The sequence below is a fragment of the Camelus bactrianus genome, chromosome 22 (genome assembly GCF_048773025.1).
Source record: "Camelus bactrianus isolate YW-2024 breed Bactrian camel chromosome 22, ASM4877302v1, whole genome shotgun sequence".
NCBI lineage: Eukaryota > Metazoa > Chordata > Mammalia > Artiodactyla > Camelidae > Camelus > Camelus bactrianus.
This window is the reverse complement of record NC_133560.1, coordinates 23,568,777-23,596,692: the sequence shown is the minus strand read 5'-3', so window position 1 is coordinate 23,596,692 and position 27,916 is coordinate 23,568,777. Positions and strand designations below refer to the sequence as shown.

Here is a 27,916-nt window from a genome sequence, read left to right as displayed (position 1 = left end):
GATGCCTTGTAAGTAGTGAGCACTTCATGTGCAGCACTATTGATTCCACGAGATCTGACTTATGAGAGCTTTAGAACAGGGCCTGACACCGAATACTACAGGAATAATAGTGGTAGTAGTAATGTCATCATTTTCCACACTGTCCTTGATAAATTGCCATTTGACATGCCTGCCTCATCAGTAAGAAAAGGGTGTGTCTCTTACTTTCGAATCCCTGTATCCTGGCATCTAGCAGGCACCTGGTAAACATCTGTTGAATGAAAAAATGAACAAACAAACAAACAGATTCTGTTAGGGCATAAAAGTACATTCAAAAGCCACTCCCTAGTGCAGAAGGGGCAACAGGCTGGTCTGAAATCTCTAAAGGGCTGACCCATTTCTGTAGAGCTAGATAGTAAATTTTAAGCTCCGTGAGCCATAGGCTCTCTGATGCAACCATTTAACTCCGCCACTGTAATGGGAAAGCAGCCATAAACAATAGGTAAAGGAATGGGCGCAGGTATATTCCAATAAAATTTTATATACCGGCACTAAAATGTGAACTTCACATCATTTTCACAAGTCATAAAATATTTTACTTCTGACTTTTCTCCCCCAACTATTTAAAAATGGAAAAACAATTCTTAGCTCGCTAACCATTGAAAAATAAGTTTTCCGACCCTCGCTCCACAACTTCAGCGAGATCCAGACGGCGCCATCAGAATTGGATGGCTTGAGCGAGGTAAAGTGGGCGGAGCCGAGGGTGGGGCGTCGTGTAGTGCTCGAGGTCGAGAAGGGCAGGCCCGGATTGGTCTACTCCGGCAGCGTGCAGCGTGTAGCGTGTTCCAAATTCAGCCAATCGGCGCGGCGCTGCCTCCTCGCCCCGCCTCGCGCAGGCGTCCCTGTCACGCAGGGAGTGCGCCACGCCCCCTCGCGCGCTCACCAGGGACTTCCGGAAAAGGCGCGGAGTGACGTCAGGAGGAGGGCAGGTAAGTACGCGCGGGCAGAGGGGCGGGCAGGCCTGAGAGAACTGGGGGTCCGTCCACTGCCTCATCCAGCTTCGGAGCCGCCCAATGGGGACGAACGTGCTAGGGGCCGCGGAGCTGTGCGGACGTGGGCCCGATGCTCGGAGGCAGCCCACGTTCCAGCCGCGACCCCCGACCTAAAACCCCGGGCCCCGGCGGCGACCCCAGACCCAGACGCGACCCCGGCGCATGTTATACCGCGTAAGGGTTTCCTCATCTGGGAAATGGGACAGTAAACCCTTACCTCATTGGGTCGTCGTGAAGATTTTGTAAAATGACGCTTGTAAAACGGTTTGGCATAAGAAATAATCAAAACTACCAATGTTTAAGCCGTCGTCAGGTGCTGAGTCTCACTGAGACTTGACAGCAACCTAATCAGGTTGATACTTTTATAAAACCCATTTTACAAGTGAGGAAACTCAGGCTCAGAGAGCGAGGCAATTTGCCCAAAGTCAAGCCGCTAGCAAGCAGCAGAGTCGGGATCCAAGCCCAAGCACTATGCCCTTAGCCAATGGGGTTTATAATTATCCTTGACACCGAGGAACAGATATTTCTGTACAGCCACCTTATAGTCCCACCTGGGCCATTCACTGCGGTGGTAAAACCACCGTAAGACCCCTAGTTCCTGTAAATGAAGTACTTTTCTGTGCAGGCACATCCCAGTGTATTATTTCATTTATAGCAACCCCAGGAAGTCAGTCTTCTTGCCGTGTTCCATTCCTTACAGGTGAGAAAATAAAACCTCAGGGAGGCTAGTGAGATTCAAGCCCAGGGAACCGTGCCCCCAAGCCTGAGTGGGCACTTGAGCCATTTTGTTGACAAAAGCATTTTTAGTTTGGAAGTGACTTTAGGGAAATCTCTTCCAAGGGCACACTTTACAGATGGAGGATCCAAGGTAAAGAGAGGTTCGGGGCAGTGGGGGAGATGGAACACTTTGTATCTGGGGCTTTGCACCCCGGCTCTGCCTTCCCATCGGCTTCTGATCGTGGGCAAGTTACTTAAGCTCCCACATCCTCATTTGTCAACTGGAAGTAATAATAACATGGTATAGAGTAAAGAAGGCAATGATAGGCTCAGTGCGGCATGTGGAACACAGTAACAGAGAACACACAGCTAAGTTGACAGAAACAAGTGGGCACTTCCTGACTCTAGCACAGGGAGCCATTAAACTACACCCACAGGCCAAAACCAGACCACTGCCTGATTTTGTATAGCCTGCGGACTAAGAATGGTTTTAACTTCTTAAATGGTTGGAAAAAAATCAAAAGAAGAATAATATTTTGTGACAATCATGTGAAATTCACATTTCAGTGTCCATAAATGAAATTTTATTGGAATGCAGCCACACCTATTTGCTTACATATTATCTCTGGTTGCTTCTAGTTATGACAGCATAGTTAAATCCTTGGGACAGAAATTCTGGCCCTTGTTGGAGAAAATTTGCCAATCCCCACACTAGAATACACTTTAGTCTCTCATAGTATCTCTCTTTAGTGTCAAGTTGAACTTCTTTTTATTTGACCTGAAAGTCTCCCCTCCTAATATGCAGGGGGAGGAAATCTCCCTGTCCCCACTTAAAGGAGCCCTGTATTTGATACCTCTGTCACCTGCACTGATTCTTATGGAACCTCAATCAGGTGTCAGTGGTTCATGCAGTCAGCGTTTATTGGGAGCCAGTGATTTAGCACAGTGTGACCTGGCGGAAGAGACAGACTGAAGTAAACAGATACAGGGTGATGTAATAGAAATTCCAGGGAAGAAGTGACTTTACATCAGGTGGTCAGATGAGGCCTCTAACAGAGAGGATATTTGAGCCAAGACCTGTGGCAAAGAAAGGACAGCTAGTCAAGAGCATTCAGGGCAGTTGGCCTTTGAAGGCAGCTAGGAAGCCAGTGTGCCTGGAACAGAGTGAGCGAGAGGGAAAGGGATAAGAGATGGGCTTGGAGAGGCAGACGGGGGTCCCACAGGCCGTGGGGAGGGGTTTGACTTGATTCTCAAAGCAATGGGAATCACTGGAGGGGTTTAAGCAGGAGAGCAATATTTCAGATTTATATTTTAAGAGATCCTTCTGGCCCCTATGGGGAAAGCAGACCATGAGAGTCAAGGGCAGAGCCGGGAGACCAGGGAGGACTATACACATCCAGGCAAAGGATGATGGGGGCCATGGAGGGATGAGAAGTGTCAGCTGGGAAAAACATGTTGGATGGAGAGTGAACAGGACATTCCCTTCCCACATAGGCAAACACAGCCCCTTGGATACCACCTCCACCTGGGTGGAAGGTCGTCTGAACCACCACCACCACACACAGCCCAGCGCATCTTTGCAGGGAAGCCGTGTACTCTGCCAGGCTACCCAGGCACTGGGCAGTGACTCAGCAAAGCACAATCAGTGTCTCATCATCTTTTCAGATTGGCCGTGTTAAGGGCGAGAACCAGTAGGCAGCTCCCAAGATGGTGAGTAAACAGGCTGTGCTCATTGGGTTTCTCTTCTGGCCTTTAGGTGGCAGAAAGGGGTCCCCTAAGTAACCCCTTCCCTCCCCTGAAAGTCTCCTCTCCCTGCCCACCCCCTGCCCTGAACCCAAGCTATAAGGTATTTTCAAACTCTGGACCATGGTCTTTTGATGCAGTGGTTCTCAAACTTTGCTGTGTACTAAAATCACCCAGGGAGCTTTTATCTGCCCCCTCCCCCCCTTTTTTTAATTCTTATTTTTTTAGAAGCATAGTCGATTTACAATGTCAGTTTTAGGTGTACAGCAAAGAAATTCAATTATACATATACATACTTTTTTTTCATATTCTTTTCCATTACAGCTCATTATAAGAACTTGAATATAGTTCCTTGTGCAATATAGTAGGTCTTGTTGCTTATCTATTTTATATATAGTAATAATATATCTATGAATCCCAAACCTCTAATCTATCCCTCCACTTTCCCTTTTTTTTTAAATGAAGTTAAATTCACATGATATTAAATTAACATTTTAAAGCATACGTTACGATTCAGTGGCATTTTGCACATTCACAGTATTGCACAATGACCACCTCTGTTTATTTCCAAAATTTCCATCACCCCAAAAGGAAACCCTATATCCAGTAGCATTCATTCCCGTTCCCCTGTCCCCAGGCCCTGGCAACCACCAATCTGCTTTCTGTCTCTGGATTTGCCTGCTCTAGACATTTCATATCAATGGAATGGTGTACCATGTGTCCTTTTGTATCCAGCTTCTTTCACTTAACATGAAGTTCTTAAGGTTCATCTACATTGTAGCATGTTTCAGAGCTTCACTCCTTTTTATGGCTGGATAATATCCCATTATATGGATGGACCACGTTTGGTTTCTGCATTCATCCGCTGGTGGACGTTTGGGTCATTTCCACTGTTTGGCTGTTGTGAATGAACATGCACATACAAGGAAGTGTATATAAACGTGTTTACCAGGTTGCTTTTGAAAAGCCCCTGTGTCCAGGCACGGTGTCCCGGAGCAGGTCTTCTGTCAGGAGAACCCCTAGGAGGGGTGGATGCAGGGCATCAGTATTTTAGAGACTCCTTGGATGGTTGCTAAGTTGCAGACAAGTTTGAGACCCACTGCTTTGGTGGTTCATTAAGTCAATTCAGCCAGTGGCTGCCAGCATTTAAAAGAGAGCTGGGTAAGCATTCTTTCCTGAAACCCGGGCTACAACTGTATTATATGTGTATTTGCCAGGCTGCAGTGTTAAATATGTCTTACAGTAAGTCATGGTCCCAAAATAACCGTGAAAGCCATTACTCTAGGAGAGTCTGACCCCCATGGAATTTTCCACAGCGACGACAGTGGGTTTTTTTCCCAAGTTGTCAGGCCTCAATCAGACACGGAGCCCAGGGCCGTCCTCTAGGATGTCCCTGTCTGCCTCGTCCTGCTCTTGCCCCACAAGGCTGCACGAGTAGGTCTCCTGCAGGACCCTCTCTGAGTCAAGTCTCTCTTCTGCTTTCCAGGGTGAAAGGAAAGGTGTAAACAAGTACTACCCTCCGGATTTCAACCCTGAAAAGGTAAGGGCGCAGGCTTCCTTCTCCGGCTCCATGATAGCAAAGCGACCGTAGAAGGCAGGGTCCCCAAGCACATCGTCCCCTCCTGGAGTCACAGCCATGGCTGCAGAAGCTGGGTGGCCAAGCTGAGGTCTCAGTACCTTGAACTTGTCACTCGAGTCTCCAGGCAGCCTTTCCTCCTGGATGGCAGATGTGGCTCTCACCTATGACCCATGTAAACGCCAGCCCAGCATCGAGTTTGGCATGTTTGCAGCAGAGTCCAAGATGAAGACCCTCACACAGGCTCTGGGTCAGATCCCCTCACCCGCCCAGCTCCAGCTCTCTGGCCTCCTCATTGTTCCCTCTGCCCAGAACCTCTTCCTCCTTTTGACCACAAGGCTCCTTCCCTCCCTTTAGGTCTCTCCTCACAGAGGGCCTCCCTGACCACCGTCTCGTTCTCTACTGCAGGACCTAGTGCTTTATTTCTCTTCGTAGCCCTCATAACTCCCTGACGTGTCGTCCCTTTACTTGCTTATTGTCCATCTCCCCCGTCTAGAATGTCCATTCCTCGAGGGCAGGGAGGTCCATCTGTCTCATTTATGGCTGTATCCCCACCCGGGGGCGCTCGGTGAGGGCCTGCTGAATAAATCAGCACATCCCAGCTGCGTGGTCAGGCACACGACTTGGCCTCTCTACACCACAGTTTCCCCCATGTGTCCAAGGGGGAAATAAAGACGACCTGACCTCCCAGAATCGTTGAGGAATTCAGATGAGATGACGCACATGAAGTACCCAGCAAACGATTGCCGGTCTTGTCATCTCCCCGAATCCTCCCCACGACACCGGGAGGCCATTGTGATCCGCATCTCCAGTTGACTGACGGGAGAAACCCAGGCTCAGAAAGGCAAACAGTGAGGTCACTACCCAGGGTCATGCAGCTCTTTTAGCTCATAAATGGGAGAAGAAGGATTCAGACTCATGCATTCTGATTCCAACCCCGCTTCCTTCACCAGAGCCTCAGTGCCTCCCATTTTGCTGTTAACACTCCCATCAGGATGGAAGAATGAGGCCTCTCTCGCCTGTGAGAGAGCATGAGCTCCCCCAGCTCAGCAGTGCTAATCTCCTCCCTTGTCCTCTCACAGCATGGCTCGCTCAACCGCTACCACAACAGCCACCCTCTTCGGGAACGGGCTCGGAAGCTGTCCCAGGGCATCCTCATCATCAGGTAAGGCCCTGGCATCACCTGAGGACCCCTGCTTGCTGTGTCCCATGGCGTCAACCTCAAGGAGACTTCAGCAGCCCCTGATTTTGCCCAGTGCTGCAGGGTCTTAATTCCATAAAGCAGCAAGTTGCTGTATCAATCAGCAGTTGCTGCATAACAAAATGATAAGCATGTATTTTGTGTTGGTTATGAGTCTGCACCTCAGCTGGATGCCTCTGCTGGCCCTGTCTGTCCCTGGCTGGGCTTGGCTGACCTGGGCTGGGCTGTCTCACATGTTTGGGGATTGCCTAGCTGGGGGCTTGGTTGGTATGACTGGACTTCATTCCAAGTGTCTCTCATCCTCCAGCCAGCTAGCCTGGGCTTGTTCACATAGCAGTATCCAGGTTCCAAAAGAGAGTCAGCAGAGGCATGCAAGGCTTCTTGAGGCAAAGACCCTGAGCTGGTACCCTGCCACTTCTGTCTTATCAATTGTCCAAAGCAAGTCATGATGCAGGGGATGGGGCAGCACACTCCACCGCTTGACAAGAATTGCTGCAGAGCCCCGTTGCAAAGGGCATGGATATGGGCTGGATAAAGGATCACAGCCATTACTGCAGTCACACCAGGATGATGGCCCTTTCTGCAGGGTTCTCCTCTTATTTGTGGCCAGCACCCTGTGGGTCGTCCATGGTGAGAAGAAGCCAGCTTGTGTCACCCCAGAGGACGCAGTGAGGGCAAGCCTTCCCCTGTGGACTCTGCCCTCAGCCTCTAGGGTCTGCCCTGGCCTGAGCAGAGGATCTAGTGGCAAAACCATCAGAGGCAGACATTGAGGGAGGGTAATAGCTCAGGGATAGAGTGCAGGTTTAGCGTACACGAGGTCCTGGGTTCAATCCCCAGTACCTCCATTAAAATAAATAAATAATTAAATAAACCTAATTACCTCTCCCTGCAAAAAAATAATAAAAAAGAAAAGAAAAGAAAAAAAATCAGAGACAGGAGTGTCTATGAAAAAGGAGTCAAATCAACTACAATTTAAAAAAATTTTTTTGAACACTACATTTAAAAGACTTAGTATGGAAAAATGTAAAATATCCTAAATTTTTATATTAACTATATATTTAAATGATAACGTTTTATGGATATTGGGTTAAAAATGATACATGATTAAAGTTAACTCTACTTGTTAAAAAAAAAAAAAAGAAAAAGAGTCAAGATGCAGAGATCCCAGCAGTGGTCTCAGGAGGCACAGAGCTAAAGGTCACCTCCAAACTCCTGCCCTGCCTCTAGTTCCAGAGCTCGCCTGCCTCGGGCCTGCCCTCATCCACTGTGTGTGCTGAGCCCTCATCTCATCTGTACAATCTCTTTGTTTTGGGTTTTTTGGGGGGTGAGGGAGGTAATTAGGTGTCTATTTAATGGAGGGACTGGGGATTGAACCCAGGACCTTGTGCATGCTAAGCACAGGCTCTACCACTGAGCTATACCCCTACAGACCTGGGGTAAAAAGAAAATCCAGTGCTGGCACAACAGCTTAGCTCGGCTGGAATCGGACCCCGGGCCCCTGGCTGCCTGCTGCCGCCTCTGCTTGGAACCCTGTGCGGCTGATGTGGTGGGGCCTGGAAGGCCCGGCGGCACCCGGCGGAGCCTCGCACCCAGCCTGGGTCAGCTGGCCAGAGAGTCGCAGATGGGCCTGGCCGGGCTGTAGGAATGGTTCTCTACCCTCCTGTGTACAGGCCCCCTTGCAGTGTAGAGCCGCGGGCGTGGAGGCCCAGGGGGAGCCCACGTGGACAGGGACCAATGAGCTGTTTTCTGTCTGTAGGTTTGAAATGCCGTATAACATCTGGTGCGACGGCTGCAAGAACCACATTGGCATGGGTGAGCTTCCACCCACCCCACCGCTCCCCTCGCCCCAGCCCCCGCCATCACCCCCCCCCCCCCCCCCCGGACAGCAAGGCCCTTAACTGCTGGGCACCACAAGCGACTGGCTCTGCCGGGGCCCTGATCCGGAGTCCAGGAGGAGGCAGGCCCCTCAAGTGACTGGCGGGCCATGGATGCCTCATTGCAGAGCAGTTAGGAGGCCCTGGGTCCAGATCCCATCGCTGCCACTTCCCAGCTGGGTGACCCTCGGCAAGGGACTGAGCCTCTGTGCGCCTCAGTTACCCATCTGTGAAATTCAGATGGTAGGAGTGCCTGCCCGTGGGGCATCTAAAGGACTTAGCACACAGCACGTAGCACGTATGAGGGCTCAGAAACTCTAGCTGCCGCTGCCCTTACTTTAGCGTTTGGACCCCTAATGGTGTCTGCATGTGCACAGGTGGACAGACAGACGTGGGTCCATGGCCCAGGTCAGCAGCCCTGAGGGCTTGGGCAGGTGACTCAACCTTCCGGCTTCCATTTCCTTCTCTGTAATACAAGAGTCCTCAGCCCTTCCCACAGTGCCTGACCCCGGGCATCCCGCTTTGAAAACAGGAGCCAGCTGCTCTCAGTGGGAGGGCCCAGGACAAGAAGGAGGGGCCAGGCCACCCCACTGCTGAGGAGGGCGAGTGAGCCCCTTACACATCCCCTGAGTCAGACCCAGCCAGGGGCACATGCCCTACAGGCCACCAGGTGCTCAGGGGACAAAGAGCAGGGCTGGGCCTGACCCCACACATGGGTCACCCCCAGGGTCATGCACGGAAGCAGCCCCCCAAGTAAGGGAAACCCAGACAGGCCACACCACCTGCCAGCCTGAGCTCTGCTTTTCTGGTTTAAGGTTTTTCACCCAGTAAGCAAGATCAAACAGTCAAGAATATAAAATCTAATCAGCAAAAACCAAAACAAACAAAAAAACCTGGATATTCTCTAGAAAAATAATAAAAGCCAACTCCTCTTTTTTTTTTTATAGACAGGCTTCATTCACTTTATTTTTTGCATATAAATCTGTGTGGTGGCCACAGCTGGAGCCTGGGTCCTCTGCACAGAAACTCTGGTGTGGGTCTTTACGAGATGGTCAGTGAATTCCTGACAGGGAGACTTGGTGAACACAGTTCTTTCCAAAGATCGGGGGGTGAGATAGCTGTAGGTCTTGGAGATGGCATCAAAGGTGGCATTAAGCCAACCCCTCTTGAATTCTCGCCGAGTGCCCAGCCCTGTGTTAAGCAATCTGCGTGCATTATTTGCTCCTCAGTTCTCACTTCAGCCCTGTGTGGCAGGCGTTATAGCCACCTCTGTCCCATAGATGGGGCCACTGAGGCCAGAGGGCCGGGCAGCTGGCCTCAGGTCGCTCAGCTGGTAGTGTGTGGAGCCGGGATTTGACCCCAGACCCACAGTCTTCAACGACCCACCCTTGTCTGTGATTTGAGCACCTGTCACACAGCCATGGCTCTTTCCCACCTGGAATTTCAGTGTCCCCCAGAGGTGTTTCCCTTGCAGGGGGTGGAATACCAGCCCGTCTGCCCCTGACCCCAGGAAGAAACATTGGGGTGGACTGAGCCCCAGCCTCATTCTCTCCCCCTCATCCCAGGTGTTCGTTACAACGCAGAAAAGAAGAAGGTTGGCAATTACTACACGACCCCGATCTACAGGTAGAGGCAGCCCGGGGGCCTGGGGGTGAGGGAGTCTGAGGGGGAGGGAAGCTCGTACCCTCTGCCTAATGACCATTCCCTATGAGCCTCTCCTGTAAACTGTTGTGGCCTGTCAGTCAGGGGACAGCCTTCTGCCCAGAACCCTCTATGGCTCGCACCTTCCTCAGAGTAAAAGCCTGAGTCCTCCCCATGGCCTTCAAGGCCCTGAAAGCTCTGCTCAGTCCCCTCCCTGCCCTTACCTTCTTCTACCTTCCCCCTCATTCACCCTTCTCCAGCCACATGGCTACCTCACTGGCCCTCACACACCCTAGGAAGGCTCCCACCCTGGTGCCCTCCATCTAGAACGCTCTTCCCTAGACATCTACAAGGCTCCCTCTCCCTCCTGGGGTTTCTGCTTCAACACCACCCCTCAGAGATGACTTTTCTAAAGCGGCGCTCACCGCTAGACACTCTGGTTGCTTGTGCTGGAACATCAGCCCCAACAAGAGCAGGTTGGCTTACTTCACTGCTGTGTCCTCAGCAGCTGGTGCCAAGCCCGCCACAGAGCAGCCTAGCTCTGGAGGGTTTGTTGAATGAATGCATGAACAAATGAATGAACAAATGAATAAATGCCTAGATGAACTAGTGATCAGACTCCAGACAGAAAGTCAGTGCTGGGTTGATGGAACCACATCTGTCTCACCCATGACTGTACCCCCAGTTACGGAGCCCAGCATGTCGTAGGTGCTCAGTGACACCTGCCTATGGCGCGCACAGATTGAAGGAAGCAGGCGGGGTCACAGGGTGTCCTTGGGGGGTCACAACATCCTGACTTCTGCTCACTGCCCTCCCCACTGTCCAGATTCCGGATGAAATGCCACCTCTGCGTCAATTACATCGAAATGCAGACAGACCCCGCCAACTGCGACTACGTGATTGTGAGCGGCGCCCAGCGCAAGGAGGAGCGCTGGGACATGGCGGACAATGAGCAGGTGCTGACAACAGGTGAGTGCCATAGGTGGGCTCCCAGCCTGACCCCAACCCCGACCCCAGCCCCCAGCCGGGGCCCCGAAGGCCCAGCCACACTGTCACCATTGCAGAGCACGAGAAGAAGCAGAAGCTGGAGACAGATGCTATGTTCCGCCTGGAGCACGGCGAGGCCGACCGGAGCACACTCAAGAAGGCCCTCCCCACCCTGAGCCACATCCAGGAGGCCCAGAGCGCCTGGAAGGACGACTTTGCCCTCAACAGCATGCTGCGGAAAAGGTTCCGGGTGAGCAGAGCTCTGGCCCCTGGTCTGGACCACAGGCAGGCAGTGGGTGCCCAGCATCACCAACATCAGAGCAGGGAGAGCTCCGAACATGTTTCATGGGCCCACTCAGCTGTCCTGAAACAAAATCCATAGATTAGCAACCTGCCCCCAACAAAATTTCCAAAATCATCCCTATAGTCAATCCCTGGAAGGAAAAAGGGAAAGTCACCTACAGCAAAATGTATAACGTGTATCTCATTGTGTAAATGCTTGGGCAAGACACCTGTGCCTGATTACAGAGCCACTGAAGGCGCAGGTGCAAACGCAGACCCGGGACCCTGGGGGACGTGGTCCTGGCTGGAGGACACCCCGGGGCATTGTTGTCAGTGACACAGTGGCTACTACAGTTGTGCCAAAAATGCTTGATGGAGCTAAATCACAGGGAGTGGGGGTCTGGGGTCAGATGAGTATAATGTAAACAGGTTTTTCACCTTTGTGGGCATCCGGCGGGGCTCTGAAGAGTCCCTCAGGACAGGAGGACCTCTGCCTCTTCCCTTGCTCTGTGGGGCAGCTCACACCCAAATGGAGCCCAGACAGGAGTGCCTGGGTGACCCCATAGCAGGGCACAAGCTCTGGTTTCATCATCCTGCTGCCCTCTTCTTTCCACATCTCCTCTTCTGATCATCCTGTGGTCGTTATTATTAGAGGTAAAATTGCTGGTTTTCTTACTAATTATTTGTTACTAAAAGTGTATCCCTCTGGCCAAGCCTGTGCCCTGGGCTCTTGTGTCCCCTGCTCTCTGAGCATCCCAAAATGTTTGAGGGTCTCAGGGTGTAAGGACCCTCAAAGTAACATCCCAAAGAACCCCCTTCAGTCCCTAACCCACCCTGCCCACATCCTCCCCTTCTCAGTAAGGGAGGCATCTCTCTTGTTCCAGGCGCTCAGCCCCCAAAGCCCAGAGCCAGTTGTGGTTCGTCTTGTTGTAACCACCACTCCTGCTTCCCCATCTGTCAGCAGATTCTGTCAGGCTCTGACCACTTTCCACAGCCTCCATCAGCTCCTGCCTGGACCAGCACAGTCCCTCCACCCTGGTCCCCAGGCCCGAGCCCTCGTTGTCCCCACAGCCTGTTCCCCTCAAAGCCACCAGGGGGCGCCGGCAAGCACCTGAATCATAACATCCTTCCTGTGGTCAGAACCCTCTATGGCTCCCACTTACTAAAAGTAGAAGCCAAAGTCCTCCTCATGGCACACCAGGCCCAAATGATCTGCCCCTTCCCCTCCCTACCCCCATCTCCACCTTCCCCTTGCTCATTCTTCTCCAGCCACACTGGCCTCCTCATTGTCAACCTCACCAAGCATGCTTCTGCCTCAGGGCTTTTGCACAGGCTGTTCCCTCCACCTTGAAACACTTTTCCACCAGATACCCACAGGGCTCCCTTACTCACATCTTTTCTCAAACATGATCTTCTCAGGGAGACTGTCCCTGACCCTTGCCTCCAGCCCACATGCCCCATTTAAGGTTGAACTCTGCCCACTCCCTGCCCCTACCCAGCACTCTTCTTCCCCTTGTCACTTTGTCTCACTCACCCACTAGAATGTCAGCTCCACCAGGACAAGGGTTTTGTCTGCTCACTGCTGTGTCCCTAGTGTCTAGAACAAGACCTGGTACCAGGTAGGCGTTGTGTAAATACTTGTGAATGAGTGAAGGACCCAGTGGCCCACATATTAATGATAGTGTCTCTTGCTTGTTGAGCGACTTCTGTCCCGAGCACTGTGTGAGGCCCTTTCCTCACATAAGCTTAAAGGGAAGGAAATTGAGACGCTGCTGGCTGGAGGGACGCCCCCGCTTCAGGTTAGAGGGCATGAGAGAGGCATTGGTTTGACACCTGCCATCCCTCCCCATCCCTTGTCTCCCCCACACAGGAGAAGAAAAAAGCCATGCAAGAGGAGGAGGAGAGGGACCAGGCGCTGCAGGCCAAGGCGAGCCTGGCCATCCCGCTGGTGCCGGAGACGGAGGATGACCGCAGGCTGGCCGCCCTGCTCAAGTTCCACACCCTCGACTGTGCGTGGGGGCCGATGGGCACGAGAGGAAGGGGAGGGGGCTGCTGGGGCAGAGGGCAGCTCTGGACCTCCTTCTTCCCCCTCCCTCTCTCCCCCAGCATATGAGGACAAGCAGAAACTCAAGCGGACCGAGATCATCAGCCGCTCCTGGTTCCCCTCCACCCCAGGACCTGGCGCCACCAGCAGCGGCAGCAGCAGCAGCAACAGTAAAGCCGGCAGCGTCCTGAAGCTGCTGGCCCAGAACCGCAGATCTGCTCCCACCGGCTCCCCCATCACTGTGGGACACCTGGGCATTGTGCGGCGGCGGTCCCGGGAGGTCCCAGAGAGCCCCCAGCACACAGCTGAGACCCCCAAGTCTGGGGAACCCCAGGAGCCAAAGGGGACTGCCCAGGACAGGTCCGCATCCCCCCGAGACTGCTCTCAGGACACAGCTGAGTCCCCCCAGAACAGTGGACCACTGGGGCAGGAGGGGAGCTGTCAGGACAGGCCCCAGTCCTTGCTTGGCTCCTCCCAGAAGGGAGCCAGCCTCCAGGACACACCACAGCTCTGTAGCCTCAGCTCCTCCCTTGTGGCTGACTACTCAGGTTCAGAGAGTGAGTGATTCCCGGAACTGGACCCATTTCGGAGGCCAAGACACCCAGGAGGCAGCTCACAGACTGCAGCCCTGCTCTCCCACCAGCCCTTGGAGAGCTCAGTCACTGCCCCCTCCCCAGACCTCACCTTCTCACAGTGATGAAGTTGTTATTTATTTGGTCCTGGAGAGGGTGTTTGTGCCTTGTAGGACCCCCAGCCTCCCGACATTAAAGCCCTGCTTCTTTACCCCCACCTCAGGTTACTAGATGGGCCCAGGGACTACACCCCTACCCACCACCCAACCAAGCTTGCCCCACATCTCACCAGCCAGTGCCGATGCTGTGATCACAGCGCGGTCCCCACCCAACTTGAGGAGGGTTTTAAAGTTGCCGGATGCAGCCGGGGCTGGAGCACACAAGTGTGGGTTGTTTATTATCCCCAGCCTATGGGGACACCTTGGAAGGGTCGTGAAAGAGTCCCAAGCACGTTCCTTCTCCTGAAGGAAACGAGTAAACTGAGAAAACAGCCCAGAAACAGCTGAGCATCCACCAGGAGACTCATGGCCCACCACCTGCCCCAAAATTCTGGAGAAAGGTCATTTCGCAGATATCGATGGAGCACTTGCAGTGCACCAGGCACTATCCTAGCTCCTGGAGATACAGCAGTGAACAAATCAGACACACGGCCCTCTTGGGGCTGATGGTTCTGGCTGCCCCGAGGTGGTGGTAGTAAAGTAAAGCCCTCAGGCCTTTACTCCTCGCGGAGATGGTAAAGTCTCAGGGCAGCAGTAAGAGTCCGTTCGGTCATGGAACGTCCAATTAGGGCCTTACTCTACGTCAGGCGACAAGCAGCACTCACTCTGGCTAGGGGAGTCTGGCACCTAAGGGTGCCCACCTGGGACTCGGGGGTCTTGCTATAGCCAAGCGCTTAACACAAGACCTGGCATGCGGTAGTTGCCCCATAAATGGTGGCACTTTTGTGGTTCCGAGGGGGTGGCTAACTGTCCAGGCTTGGCCGGGAAGGTTAGGTAGTATCCACCACGTGGATGGCTGGTACCGAGAACCTGCCGGGTTGGTGTGCGCACGCGCGTCCTCCTGGAGGCCCGCCCCTGGGGCCCCGGCCTCGCCCCCTTAGCGCGTTCTGGCCCCGCCCTTGGTGCGCGCGGGCCCCCGGAGTGCTCTTGTGGTGAGCTTGGCGGCGACAAGATGACTTTGGAGGCGATCCGCTACTCACGGGGCTCACTACAGATCCTTGACCAGCTGCTGCTGCCCCAGCAGAGCCGCTACGAGGCGGTGGGCTCAGTGCGCCAGGCCTGGGAGGCCATCCGCGCTATGAAGGTGGGGCCACGCGGCGTGCCCTGGGTGGGAGGGATCACGGTGCCTGCGGTCCCTGACGCCCTCCTTCCCCAACCAGGTTCGGGGTGCCCCAGCCATTGCGCTCGTGGGCTGCCTCAGCCTTGCGGTGGAGCTGCAGGCGGGCGCCGGGGGACCGGGACTCGCCGCGCTCGTGGCCTTCGTGCGCGACGCGCTGAGCTTCCTTGTCACCGCCCGGCCCACTGCCGTCAACATGGCCCGCGCCGCCCGAGACCTGGCCGAGGCTGCAGCCCAGGAGGCGGAGCGGGAGGGCGCCACCGAGGAGGCGGTCCGGGAGAGGTAGAGGACCCTTGTGCCAGGCACTGCTCTAACCAAAAGCTATTCATTCAGTTTTTTAGCACGGCGACCTGTTCTACAGATGGGGAAACTGAGGCAGGGCGCGCTTAGTCCAAGCCCATACAGGCAGGGCTGGGACTCGACACCGGGCAGCCTGGCCCTGAGGCCCTTGAACTCAGTCCCTTGACTTACCTTCCCTGAATATGCCCAGCTCTATCTGCCCTTCAAGGCCCTTTCAGGTGCCACTTCGTTTACCTGGTTTTTGCTTTTGAGGAATTTTGTTCCCAGCCCTGATCCTTTCCCTGCCTTCTTCTCACTCACTCTCCATATCTGCTACACACTCTCCATGTTCCTTAACTGCCAGGCTTGCTCCTGCCTCAGGGCCTTTGCACACACTGTTTATGCAAGCCAGATATCCACCTAGCCAATCCCCTCTCCTTCAGATTTCAGCCTTCCCACCCCCTGTATAATGCAGCTCATCCCCTGTCCTCTGTCTCCTGACTTTGCTGCCTTTTCCTTTGCTTTATTGTCTACTCATCTGCTTTCCCTACCCCCGTGTCAGCTCCATAGGGGCAGAGATTTTTGTTTTGTTCACTGCTGTGTCCCCCAGCACCTGACACACAGGAGGTGCTTGATAAACATGTGTCTTGAGAGCAAATGAAGTGATAGTTTGGTGGCTGTGACAAAGGATCCAGCCCCACAGCTGTGAGAGGCTTTCAGCAGGAGAGCCCCCACAGAGCAGTGTTGGGCAGGGAAGAGGGGCTAGTGTGGGCCATAAACCCTGGTGGCTAATGCTGAGAGCCCCTTGTTGGCCCCAGAGTGATCCGCTGGGCTGAGGACATGCTGGAGAAAGACCTCAGGGACAATCGAAGCATTGGGGACCTGGGAGCCCGCCACCTCCTAGAGCGGGCAGCACCCGGGGGCGACAAGGTGACGGTACTGACCCACTGCAACACTGGTGCACTGGCCACCGCTGGCTATGGCACAGCCCTAGGTGAGTGGGCATCCACAGGGATGTGGGAGGGCCATTTTTGGATGCAAGAGAAAGAAACCCAAACCACTTTGTACACCCCCCAAAATATGAATTTATTAGTTCTTGTGCAGAAATGCTCAGAGGTTGTGTTCAGGTATGGCTGGATCCAGGGGTTCAAATAATAGCATCAGGATCCATCTATCCCTGTCCCTAAGCTCTGAACTCCTCCATGGTGGCATCATCCTCACTCTCCACTAGTCAGTCAAGATTCAAATCATGAGGAAAAGCCAAAGGTCTCTATTCCAACTGTCAAGAGGTTTCCTAATATATCAGGGTCTCTGATGGAGTCCCCTGCCCATCCAGGATCAGTCACTTGATAGGCCTGGCCTGAGCCATGTGCCTAGAAAGTGTTTTGGACATGGACTCCAGGAGAACTAAGGGCAAGGATGTAGCCTCCTAAAGAAAGATTAGGGTAGCTGTGACCAGGACTGGGAGGACTGGGTCCTGGGGGTCAAGGCAGCAGATTCCACTTGATCCTAAATTCTCCAGGAGATTTCCTTTCCTGCCTCATCCCACCCTTGTGCCTGGAGACTAAGGCCCTCATGGCAAGACATTCATTTATTCATTCGTTCAACAAATATTTATGCTTAATAAATGCTTATTTACTGTGTACCCCATCATTCATGCAGGCATCTATTCCTTCAGTCACTCAACATTTATTAAGTACCTTCTGTGTGCCCCATCATTCACTCATGCATGCATTCCTTCATTAACTCAACAAACATTTATTAATGTCATGTGAGATGGAGGAATCAGGAACGCCTCACCAAGAAAGTGTTCTCTAAGCACACATGTACCGGGCAGAGGGAACAGCCACTGCAAGGGCCCAGGGTTGGGACTGCCTGGCCAGCCTTTGGAGAACTGTGCCCCTAACCTATGGGCCACCCTGCCCATCTGTCCCTTCTCGTCTCATCCTGGCCTGCTCCTGGTGCGCCGGGCCCCATAGGTGTGATCCGCTCACTGCACAACTTGGGCCGTCTAGAGCGTGCCTTCTGCACGGAGACTCGGCCTTACAACCAGGGAGCCCGGCTGACAGCCTTCGAGCTGGTCTACGAACAAATCCCCGCCACCCTCATTGCAGACAGCATGGCGGCAGCTGCCATGGCCCACCAGGGCGTGTCAGGTCAGCAGGCGGAGAGCCGGTGGGCAGGGCTCCAGGTTTCCGGGGGCAGGTTGTCACTCACAACATCTCATTCCCTAGCCGTGGTTGTGGGAGCCGACCGCGTGGTTGCCAATGGCGACACAGCCAACAAAGTGGGAACCTACCAGCTAGCCATCGCCGCCAAGCACCATGGCATCCCCTTCTATGTGGCTGCCCCCAGCTCCTCCTGTGACCTCCGTCTGGAGACAGGCCAGGAGATCATCATTGAGGAGCGCCCCGGCCAGGAGCTGACCGATGTCAATGGGGTCCGGATTGCGGCACCCGGTAAGCCATGTGCTCAGTGGGGCACCACAGTGCCTGGGCACCTCAGTTTAGGCACCCTGGCCCGTTTACGGGTGGCAGGTGGCATCTGCGGTGTCATCAACCTTCCTTGGGGTGTCATAAGCAGCTCCTTCAAGCCATTTTTTTAGAGCAGAAGCATCTTGGAGGTCAGATTCAAGGTCAGAAGGTATAACTGATGAGTTGGGAAACCTTGAGCAAATTGTCTTGTTATTCTCTGTTTTCTCACCTGAAGAAGAAATAAGAGTATCTCGTGGCCAGGTGCCTATGAAGAGACACAGCTATTTCTCATTTTCCCCACACTTCCTGGCTGTGTAGCCAGGTTGCCTAAAACTCTCTCATCTTGGCTGTGACCTCCCCCATACACCCCAGGGCATTCAGTGAGTGAACCCATGTGACATGGAGAAACGTGCCTGGCCCTTAGTGCTCATTAAATATTAACAAGTAGGACTGAAAACCTTTTATAAAAGGGACCAGTTAAAACCTCTAAGCACTGAAAATACTGCAGGGCCACCACTTCCTAGTCCGAATATGGAGTCAGAGTAGAAATAACACTACAGCTAAGTGGAAGGAAGTCCTAATATTCTGTTGTTTTCTGCTGTGGTTCCTTACAGCTTTTTAAAAATAGATCCATTAATTCTGAAATATTTTCTCTCTCTCTCTTTTTTTTTTTTTGGTGCCCCTGCTTTCCTGGAGGCTTAATTAGCACTGGTCAAAATCCCTAAGACCATGAAAAGCGGAGTTGACAACTCACCTTGCCCCTCCCCCAAGAAAACCGAGTAACGCAGGCCGTCCCGGGGCCCCGACAGTCTGCTCTGGCAATGGTGACAGAGATGCAGACCCCAGGGGGATGGATCTTCTGATTTTTCCAAGAGAAGCCATACTTTTTTTTTAAAACAAGATAAGTGCATTTAATGTGTTTAAAGAAATTAACTTCTTTTTTAAGTATTACTTTTTAAATCTTTTTTACCACCTTTACTGTGGTATAATTCCTGTACAGTAAACTACACATATTTCAGATGTACAATTTGACGAATTTTGATAGATATATACACCTATGGAACCACCACCACAATCAAGATAGCTACTATGAAATTTCCCACATTTTGAAAGCTGGCAGCTAATTCAGTGGTCTTAAAAAACGATGAGCCAGAGACAAGAAAGTTACAGGCCACCAGTTTGCAGCCTCTTGTGTAAGAGATTGTTATTCATTCAGTAACTATTTTTGAGCACCTGACCAGTGCTAGGTTCTGGGGATACAGGAGTGAAAAAAGATACAAAAGTTCCTGCCCTCATGGAACTGACAGTCCAGTGGGGAGACAGATGACAAACACAATAAATAATAAAATGAGTGCATGTTAGGAAGGAGAAATAAATGAGGTGAGGAAGGATTAAACAGTATGATCAGAGAAGTTCTCACTGAGGTGGTGACATTTGAGCAAAGATCTAGAGGAAATGAGACATCAAATCACATGCCTATCTGAGAGAAAGCATCCAGGCAGAGGGCACAGCCTGTGCAAAGGCCCTGAGGTGGATTGTTGGAGGTTTCTGGGAGCAGGCATAAGTGGGGTGGGTGTATATAAGACTTTGAAACTTTCTTCTTGAACAGCAACAATGCAGGAATGGTAGGGGATCTAAATTCATTACTAGGTGTCAAAACCCATGCCTTTGTGAATTTGTGGGATGAGGATCCCCAGATTCTCAAGGATCCCCAATCCCAAGAACCACCATGGGAGAAACAGGTGACAATAGCTTGAGAACTTTCACTGAACCAAATACCTGCCCTCTTGCCCCCCCTTGCCCCTGCAGGAATTGCGATTTGGAATCCTGCCTTCGATGTCACCCCGCACGACCTCATCACCGGTGGCATCATCACGGAGCTGGGTGTCTTCGCTCCTGAGGAGCTCCGGGCAGCCCTAAGTGCCAGGGGCTCCTGAGTGGGAGACCCTAGATGGACTCCAGAAGTAACCAACCCAGCTCTCCATATCCTGCCCTCATCCCTCTAGGTTTTATAATAAACATATTGAATGGCCTGCCCAAAAGCTGACCTCCTTCCCCAAAACAGTTCTTCCCAGAGCAGGGAAAGCAGACAGGACCTTTGCATGGCTCCCAAGAGCCCAGCAGTTGGAGCCAGGCTGCCCGAGTCCATACCCCAGTCCTGCCACTTTTTCTGCTATGTGATTTTGGCCAAGTCACTTCACCTCTCCATGCTCTTGTTTCCTCAGGACCAATACTAGTACCACCTTCTTAGGTTGCTCTCAGGTGCAAAATTTTAAAGCGGGCACTAAGAAGCTCAGTAATCAAGGTAAATAATAGTTTCATGCAATATTTTTGAAAAGTCAAAATTAATGCAAAAAAAAATCCAAGATGAACAAAATATCAAGATATTAAAGGGGTGGGGGGTTATAGCTCACTGGTAGAGCATGTGCTTGGCATGCACATGGTCCTGGGTTCAATCCCTAGCGCCTCTGTGAAGGGTAAAAAATAAACATATTTAAAGAGCTTCAAAAAAAATTTTTTTTTAAGATATTAAGTAAAGTAGAACACTGACCTTACTTCCCTCACTCCTGATACCAAACTCATTCCAATAAAACTTTATTTACAACATCAGGTAGTCAGTCTGCAGGCTGTAGTTTGACGACTTGATTTAATAGTAAAATACTGTTAATACTGAAAATATTATTTATCTTGATTACTGAAGTTTGGGGGACTCTAACTTTTGCACCACAGTGCCTCACTCGCCTCACCCTAGATCCTAGACTTGAATTTTATGTATAAAGAGCATAAGACAGTATAAGTTTTATAAAACAAATAAGCGCCCAGTGTTAGCTTATCATTAAAACCTTTACTTCGAAAGTTTTGCTAAACGCTGGGTATGAGCCACCATCGTGGGCAACTATCCCTTTAACTCTTTGCCACGTTGTATCCCGTGAGCCACTGCGCCCTCCGGCCCCACTGTATCCCATCGTGCCCCGCGCCATCCGGCGGCGGCGGCGCACAGCCCCACCTCTTCCCGTGCGTGCCTGATCATGGCGCAGGGGCAGCGCAAGTTCCAGGCGCAGAAGCCGGCGAAGAGCAAGACTGCGGCGGTGGCCTCAGCGCGGAACCGGGGCCCGAGGAAGGGCGGTGAGGAGCGGGCCAAGGGCTGGGGGCGAGGTGGGCCCGGGGATCTCCGGCCTCACGAGAGCGCATCTCTCCCCAGGTCGCGTTATCGCACCCAAGAAGACACGCATCGTGCAGCAGGAAAAGCTCAGGAAGGTGAGTGCTGGCGTGCGGGGGTCAAAAGACGAAGCGTGGAGGCTGGTGAGGGGCCCAGTGCTGTGAGCCTCAGTTTCTTCCCCTGTGCAGTGGGTACAGAAACATTACGTACCAATCAACAGGCCTCCCAAAGCAAGGACTGGCTTGCAAAAAGTGTTGAATACACGGTAGCTGCTGTTACTATGCTACTTGATAGTAACTTAGTGGAGTAGAATGCGTGGGAAAGGAGTTGAAAACCCAGCTTTGCAAGAAGGCAGTGCTGCGTGCAAAGCGCAGCTCCATTGACAGTATTTCTTCATCCTGAGCCTCTTCCCTATGAAATGGTCTTAGTTTCCTCCTAAAATTGTAAAGATTCGATGCCATAGGATACCTGTAAAACCCTGAGAACAGCACAGAACTGAAGTAAACGTCATTTTTATGATTGTCTACAAGTGTAGCTTTTTAATATACAGATAAGTAGGATTGAGCTTATAAAGAAGTTACAGAGAGTTTTTTTTAATTATAGAGAGAAATTATAAAATATTTTATGGTGGCGACAAAAATCTGAGTTCAGATTGTACTCCACATCCTAACTTGACCCATACTCTTAAGCAAATTGTTTAGTGTCCCTAGAGCCTCAGTTTTCTTAGACCCTGGTACCCAGTGGTTTGCTTACCTCCATCTGGCAGGCAGAGAGGGAAAGTGTCTCATGGGCATCTCCAACTCAGTGTGTCCAAAACCAAACCAGGCTCCCAGTACCCCCTCTCTGCTTCCCCACCCCATCACCATCCTGCCACAGTCTCTTTCCAGATACTCAAGATTACCCCATTTCTCTCACATCCAGATTGGATCTCATCCTTTTTGCCTTCTGGATTAATCTGGAATCCACCCACTTCCCACCTCCCTGATCCCCTACCTGTTCCCACCCCATCATCTCCCACCTGGACCAGGGCAGTGGCATCCTCCCTGATCTTCTGCCCTGCACCCCCACACCATTCCCCATAGCAGCCAGGGGGCGCCTGTGAGCACCTGAATCAAGGCACTTACTCCAAACCCTCCATGGCTCCCACCTCACTCAGGAAGGGCCCAGTTCCTCCCACAGCCCATAAGACCCGGCGTGCTCTGCTCCTGTCTTGTCCCTGCCCTCACCTCTTCCCCTTATTCCCTCCCTCCAGCCTCATTGGCCACTTGTTTTCTTTTCTTCCTAGCAGCCCTTATCACCTGTAACCATTTTAACAGCTTGACAGAGTGTGTCATTGACAATTATGTTGTACACACACACACTGAATGTCAGCTCCATGAGGGCAGAGGTTTTTCTTTGTCTTCACTGTTGTGTCCCCTGTGCCCAGGCATGTGGTGACGGTCATGGTGGTCCTGGTTCATTGGAACTTAGAGATGGGGCAAGGGAGCAGGTTAGATAATAATGATTAAACTACCAGTTTTGGACCCAAACACTTGGGTTCTGATTCCTGTGCCTTTACTTGTTCACATCTGTATCTCTCAGAGCCCCAGTTCATCATTTGCAAAGGAGAGTTGATGGGGGACATGAGAGGGCTGCCTGCCTGGAAGCTGAGGCCAGAGACCCTGGGCAAGTGCCTCCTTGCTGCAGGTGCCTTGATTTCCCATCTGTAAAATGGGGGTGCATGGAGGTTTAGAAGCTGAGATTCAAAGATGAGAAGGCATTTTTTGTGTGCAGTGCCCTAAAGACTGCAGGGCAGGAGCAGGACTTCAACACCAGCCACCAGACTCTCAGGTGCGGTTGGCAGGGGAGTTGCCAATCCACCCTGCTCTGAGCTCACAGGAAAAAGTGAGCAGGTCAGGCCCCCCCTCCACCTCAGGTCCCAGTCTGATTGCACCGTGGTTGCTCCCTCAGAACCTGGAGGTTGGGATCCGGAAGAAGATCGAACATGACGTGGTCATGAAAGCCAGCAGCAGTCTGCCCAAGAAGCTGGCACTGTTGAAGGCCCCTGCCAAGAAGAAGGCAGCAGCCTCCTCCACCACCAAGACGCCTTCCTAAGGATGCCGCCCTGGCAGAGGCCATCACCGCAGCCCCCTCCTCTGTGCTCAGACCTGTTCAGGTGACCCCCCCATAGGGAGGAGGGGCCATGCTCCCCAGAGCCTTGGGTTGCTCTTTGAACTCTAGTGGGGGCCAGGCCTGTGATCAGGTGATCAGCAGGTCAGAAGTGCACTGGTTGACTTCCCACAGTGCCGAGAACTCAGGGCAGGCTAAGGCCCAAGGCCAGGAGGATGCCTTCACAAATTTCCTGTCACCACATCCTGCCTCCACTGGTTTAGCTAATAAACCTAACTTTGTCATTCCTTCTGTGGTCACCTGGTTACATGCTTCTGTGAGCTGGCCATGCTGGGGCCTGGGGACAGTGTCCTAACTGGGTCAGCCCCTGCAGTTTCCACAGGAGACCAGCCACGTGCCCAGGGAAGGACAAATGGGCTTCTGTACCTCCAGGCTCGGAGCTAGGGGAGAGTCTTCTTCTATCCCACCTTGGGTGACTCATCTGCACACCCTCCATGGACATCCCCGGGGTCATTTCCTCTGGCAGGCACAAACCAGGCAGCTGAGAGAGCCACTTTCCCATCCTCAGGACAAGTACTGCCACCACCTTGTAGAGAATATGCCAGTTAAACCGGAATGTGCTTAGAAACTTCTTGGTGCCACCTCGATCTTTAAAAGGCAGAACAGCTAGTACTGATGTAGCACTGTCCGTGGCCCTGGCATTGCTCTGGTGCTGTCCACACATCTCAACTCTCACGTAAGTAACATTTCAGAGCTGGGACTTGAACCCGCCACTGGCAGAGTCCCAGTTTGTGCTCTCAGCTGCCTGTCTCTGCTGCACAAGACCCATTTCTGTCCTATTCTGTTTGGGGCTCCCCCTTCCCTAAATTGTCTGCTGGACTGGACAGTGCCTGTGGAGTCTGCTAGGAGCTCTGGTCTGAAGACCTCCCTCCCTCCCTCTAATGGGAGCTGGGGAGCAGGTCACAGCTCAGGGACCAAGCAGGGGCTATAGTCTGGGTGACACTGAGTTGCTGTCTTTGGGGGCAGGGGGCGGGGTCTTTGATGTGCAGTGACTGTCTCCCCTCCCTTGAGGTGGGTGACTGGTCCCCTGGTGGCCCGTCCTTTCCCGGCCACCGCCACCCACCCCGGGTGGGTTTTCTTCGTCCCACACTATGGTGTTCAAAAATTTCTGAACTCCAACATTTTTCTAAAAAGCAGAGAATGACCACTGCAGGAAACAGTTTGGTGGCTCCTCAGTAAGTTCAGCCTGGAGTTACCACATGACCCAGCCATCCCCACTCCCAGCCACACACCCCAAGGGATCAGACACAGACTCCCCAACACCTCGTACTGGCACGTTCACAGCAGCAACGGTCACAGTCACCCAAAGGTGGCAGCAGCCGAGATGTCCGGCAGAAGGCTGGATAAACAAAATGTAGTTTATCCACGAGAGAATATTATTGGGCCATAATGGTGAGCACTTGATACAGGCTCCACCGTGGGTGAACCTCGAAAGCATTCTGAAAAGAAGCCAGATATAATGTGTGGTTGCATTTATGTGAAATGTCGGGAAGAGGCGTTTCCATAGGGAGTGCCAGGAACTGGGGGAAGGGTGATGGGGACTGGCAGCCAGTGGTATGGGATCATCTTTGGGGGTGATGAGAAGTTTTGCAACTATATAGAAGTGGTTGCTAGACACTGAATGTACTAGATGGTGAATTGTACACTTCTAAAGGATGAATTTTCCCTGTGAATTTTAACCACTGGAGAAAAGGCAGGGAGGGCAATTTCACACGCAAAGGAAAAAATCCTAATTTACATCTCAAAAAACCAGGCATCTTGGCATCAGAACCCTAATTTGATGGCGAGACTTTGCAGTTTGGAGTTGCCTGGGCCCAGCACTCAGGGTTTCTGCGGGGAAGGAGGGGGTGGGGGATGCAGCTCAGACCTGGAACTGAGGGGCGGGGCTGCTAGCTTGGCTCTGTGACCCACAGGGCACACCCTTCCTTGAACCCCATTTACAGGACCTGGCCTTCTTGCCGTCTGCCCACCTCCCCAGCAGTTTCTCCCCTAAGCAGGCAGCGAGTGACTTTAGCCCTTTGAGATGGAGTCAGTTTGCACGTTGGGCATTTAGTGTGTGTCTACTGCATGCCAGCGTCTGAGCTAGATAGAGCTGAGAACTCATATTTTAGTGGGGAGAACAGAAAACAAGCCCCAGGCCACCCCCTCCAGACCCCTGCCTCCTCCTCCTGGCCTTTTGCATCTCCTGCTCTCTTCCCCTCTCAGGTGTCACCTCAGAGAACCCTTCTCTGTCCCCTGCTTCTGGAAGTGGTCACACTGCCCCTCTCCATTTTCTGCTTTGCATCTTTGTTGTGTTCCCTGCTGTGTCTCCAGCACCTCAAAGGGCGCACAGTAGGTCCCCTGTGAACAGGTGTTTGTTGAATGAAAGAAAGAATGAATTGTTTCTTCTTTCTGCAAGGAGCATTTTGCGTCTCAGTGAATCAGTTCTGACCATTCAACGCATTGTCTCTAAACAACACGCCCTTCCGGGTTAGCTGATGCGTTAAGTCGCCTTTGAACTATTTTACAGCTCCATGAATTGCAAGCAACTGATAGCAACACAAAACCACTCTTATCTGTAGACACGTTCATTCCGGCCCATCCAGCAGAGGTTCCATTGCAACCCTCCCCTGTGGAAAAACCAATATGCCTCTGTTAGCACGTTTATTTACTGGAGTAGTCTGAGCTGTTGTACAAGTGCCCGTTTTCCAGACTCTCTTTTGAACCTCATATAACATCTGCCTGGTTCCCACAGGAGTTCAATTTAAAAATTTAATATGTTTTCATCTTTGTCTGTGAGCGTCATGATTGCACTGCTTTTGAAAATTATCTTTTAGCCTTTTTATCTGGAATCTCCAAAGGATGAGGGCTGGGAATGGCTGGACCCTGGCTGCCATCTGGTGCCTCCCTTGGCCACCAGGAGGCGCCTCAAACCCGGGCCAAGTCCACTGCAGCTGGTGGTGCCCCGGGCAGGCCAAGGACCCCTGTAAACTGGCTGCCTTTGGCCCTCTTGACGCCAGCCCCTTTGAAGGGGACCCCAGGGGTGAGGAAGGGCATTCAGGCGTGACAGATAAGAGATCTGGAATGCCAACCCCCCTGTTCCCTCTTCACCCCACTCCCTTGGCCTCCCCAAACAGCCTCGCCACCCCCCCTCCCATATCACTGATCTGGGAAACTTTTCCCTCCCATGCTAGATCTTTCCACCTGTCCACAAATCCCCCGCTAGTGCTACAGCTGAGGTCCCCAAACTTCAGGAAATCCCTCCACTCCTTGTTCTCTTCAAGTCTCTTCACTTCTCTGAGCCTCAGTCTGCATCTGTTAAATGGGGACCCTCACACCCCTCCCCTAGTGTGGAAAATTCGGGAGCCTGAAGGCTGTGAGAGCTGCTTTTGTGCCCTGGGCGGGGAGGGAAGCCCAGTTCCAGCCACCAGGCCCATCTTCTCCCAGCCTGTTCCCTGGCCCCTCCCTGCCAGCTCCAGGGCAGTCATTAAATGTGGCTTTTCAGACACAATTATTCCTGCTCAAGCCTTTTCCTCTCCTGCCTCCACCTTCCTCCTCTGCCTGGAATGCCCATTTTTTCCTGGCACAGCCCTGACACTCTGCCCATGAACTTCTGTTCCAAACAAAAAAGAAAAGAAATGTAAGAAGCAGATCTTGCCAGCCCAGCAGGCCAGAGGGGCTACGTCAGGACAGGGACCAGGAAGTGAAACTGCTCTTGCTGGTTTCCTGCCTGAGTCAACACAGGCATTAGGGTGCTGCAAGGGGCTAGCAGAGGGAGTGACCCTCAGAAAGTTAGAGTGGGGTGGCCACAGAACTGGGGGGCCATGGTCCCCTTATCTGAGCCCTCAGGGTCGCCCTGTTTCCCCTGGGTCTCGAGGACACATGGGTTTGGGGTCAGGAGCTATGGATGCCTAGACAATGAGCTCATCAAGCGGGCGGGATAAATGTGGTTCCATGTCCCTGAAGCCCAAACTTGCTGGCTGCGCTGAGAAGGGAGGACTTGCTGGTGGCTGGAACCCTGCTCTCAACCTCTCCTTTCCTAAAAGTGTTGCTAGGAAGGGGGCAGGCTTGAAATAGGAATGGAGACCTCATCTTGGCACCCCCATTTTCCCAGGGGCCTTTCTGACTTCTCATGTTCTCCTGGGTCGCTGTGTGGCTTGGGCAACTTTCTAACCCTCTCTGGGTCTCATTCCCCTCATCTGTAAAATTCAGGGATCAGAATAGAATGTTGATGTTTCCCAAACTGTGCATTTGATTCTCCAGCCAATGTGACAAGACCAGCCCCCCCTACCAGCACTTAAATGCTGATCCTACCTTTGCCTCTGTGGTCAAGTCACCTGACCTTCCTGTTCCTCAGTTTTCTCATCCGTGAGATGGAGATGATGACAGTATTAGTATCCACTGTTAGAGAATAAAATAAAACATCTTCACCCTGTGATGACCCATCCTCTGTTCCACTGGCCTGGAGTGCCTTCTCTGATTCAACATCTCAGTACACCCACTGAAGCATCCTCGGGGACAAGGACCAGCCACAAACTAGACGCTGTAGGTGGCCTCTTGGAAAAGCCAGCCTCTGGGTCCTGTTTGCCAGGAAAGCACCTAAAAGACTTGTGTCGCTGAAGTCCTCACTGTTCCCCGCCACCATTACTCTTTCCCCATAAGGCTATCTTTGCCTCAAATCCTTGCAAGAAAGGCACACTCTAGTAAAGTCTAGGGCTTTCCAGTTTAGGTGAGTTCAGGCAAAGTTTCCACCTCTCCAAGCCAGTTTCCTTTTTGAACACCATCAGAAGGCTTAAACTTGATAGTATGTCTGAACAGCTAAAGCACCGCAGGAGCAGTCAGTACAGAACTA

At 52.3% G+C, this 27,916-nt stretch overlaps 3 protein-coding genes across 7 annotated transcripts; all 3 read left to right on the top strand.

The window, feature by feature from the left end:
* Positions 1–886: 886 nt before the first annotated feature.
* Positions 887–13,879, top strand: YJU2B (YJU2 splicing factor homolog B). Of its 2 annotated transcripts, none has more exons than XM_010954164.3 (10): positions 887–968; positions 3,243–3,458; positions 4,978–5,031; positions 6,150–6,232; positions 8,025–8,080; positions 9,708–9,768; positions 10,610–10,752; positions 10,848–11,020; positions 12,923–13,061; positions 13,159–13,879. In XM_010954164.3, exons 2-10 carry the CDS (start codon positions 3,456–3,458, stop codon positions 13,659–13,661), a joined length of 1,215 nt encoding a protein of 404 aa, XP_010952466.1. In that variant the 5' UTR covers positions 887–968; positions 3,243–3,455; the 3' UTR covers positions 13,662–13,879. The 2 variants fall into 2 exon arrangements, with proteins under 2 accessions (XP_010952466.1, XP_010952467.1); XM_010954165.3 differs by having other exon boundaries at positions 890–968; positions 3,414–3,458.
* Positions 13,880–14,262: 383 nt separating this feature from the next.
* MRI1 (methylthioribose-1-phosphate isomerase 1) lies at positions 14,263–19,798 on the top strand. Of its 4 annotated transcripts, none has more exons than XM_074350630.1 (6): positions 14,263–14,970; positions 15,047–15,285; positions 16,101–16,276; positions 17,262–17,438; positions 17,517–17,741; positions 19,566–19,798. In XM_074350630.1, exons 1-6 carry the CDS (start codon positions 14,839–14,841, stop codon positions 19,691–19,693), a joined length of 1,077 nt encoding a protein of 358 aa, XP_074206731.1. In that variant the 5' UTR covers positions 14,263–14,838; the 3' UTR covers positions 19,694–19,798. The 4 variants fall into 4 exon arrangements, with proteins under 4 accessions (XP_074206731.1, XP_074206732.1, XP_074206733.1 ...); XM_074350631.1 differs by having other exon boundaries at positions 18,463–19,798; XM_074350632.1 differs by having other exon boundaries at positions 18,453–19,798.
* A 950-nt stretch (positions 19,799–20,748) lies between these two features.
* Positions 20,749–23,312, top strand: C22H19orf53 (chromosome 22 C19orf53 homolog). The gene is made up of 3 exons (XM_010954159.3): positions 20,749–20,882; positions 20,959–21,014; positions 22,867–23,312. The coding sequence occupies exons 1-3, from the start codon at positions 20,786–20,788 to the stop codon at positions 23,008–23,010; spliced, it is 297 nt and encodes a 98-aa protein (XP_010952461.1). The 5' UTR covers positions 20,749–20,785; the 3' UTR covers positions 23,011–23,312.
* The last annotated feature ends 4,604 nt before the right edge of the window (positions 23,313–27,916 follow it).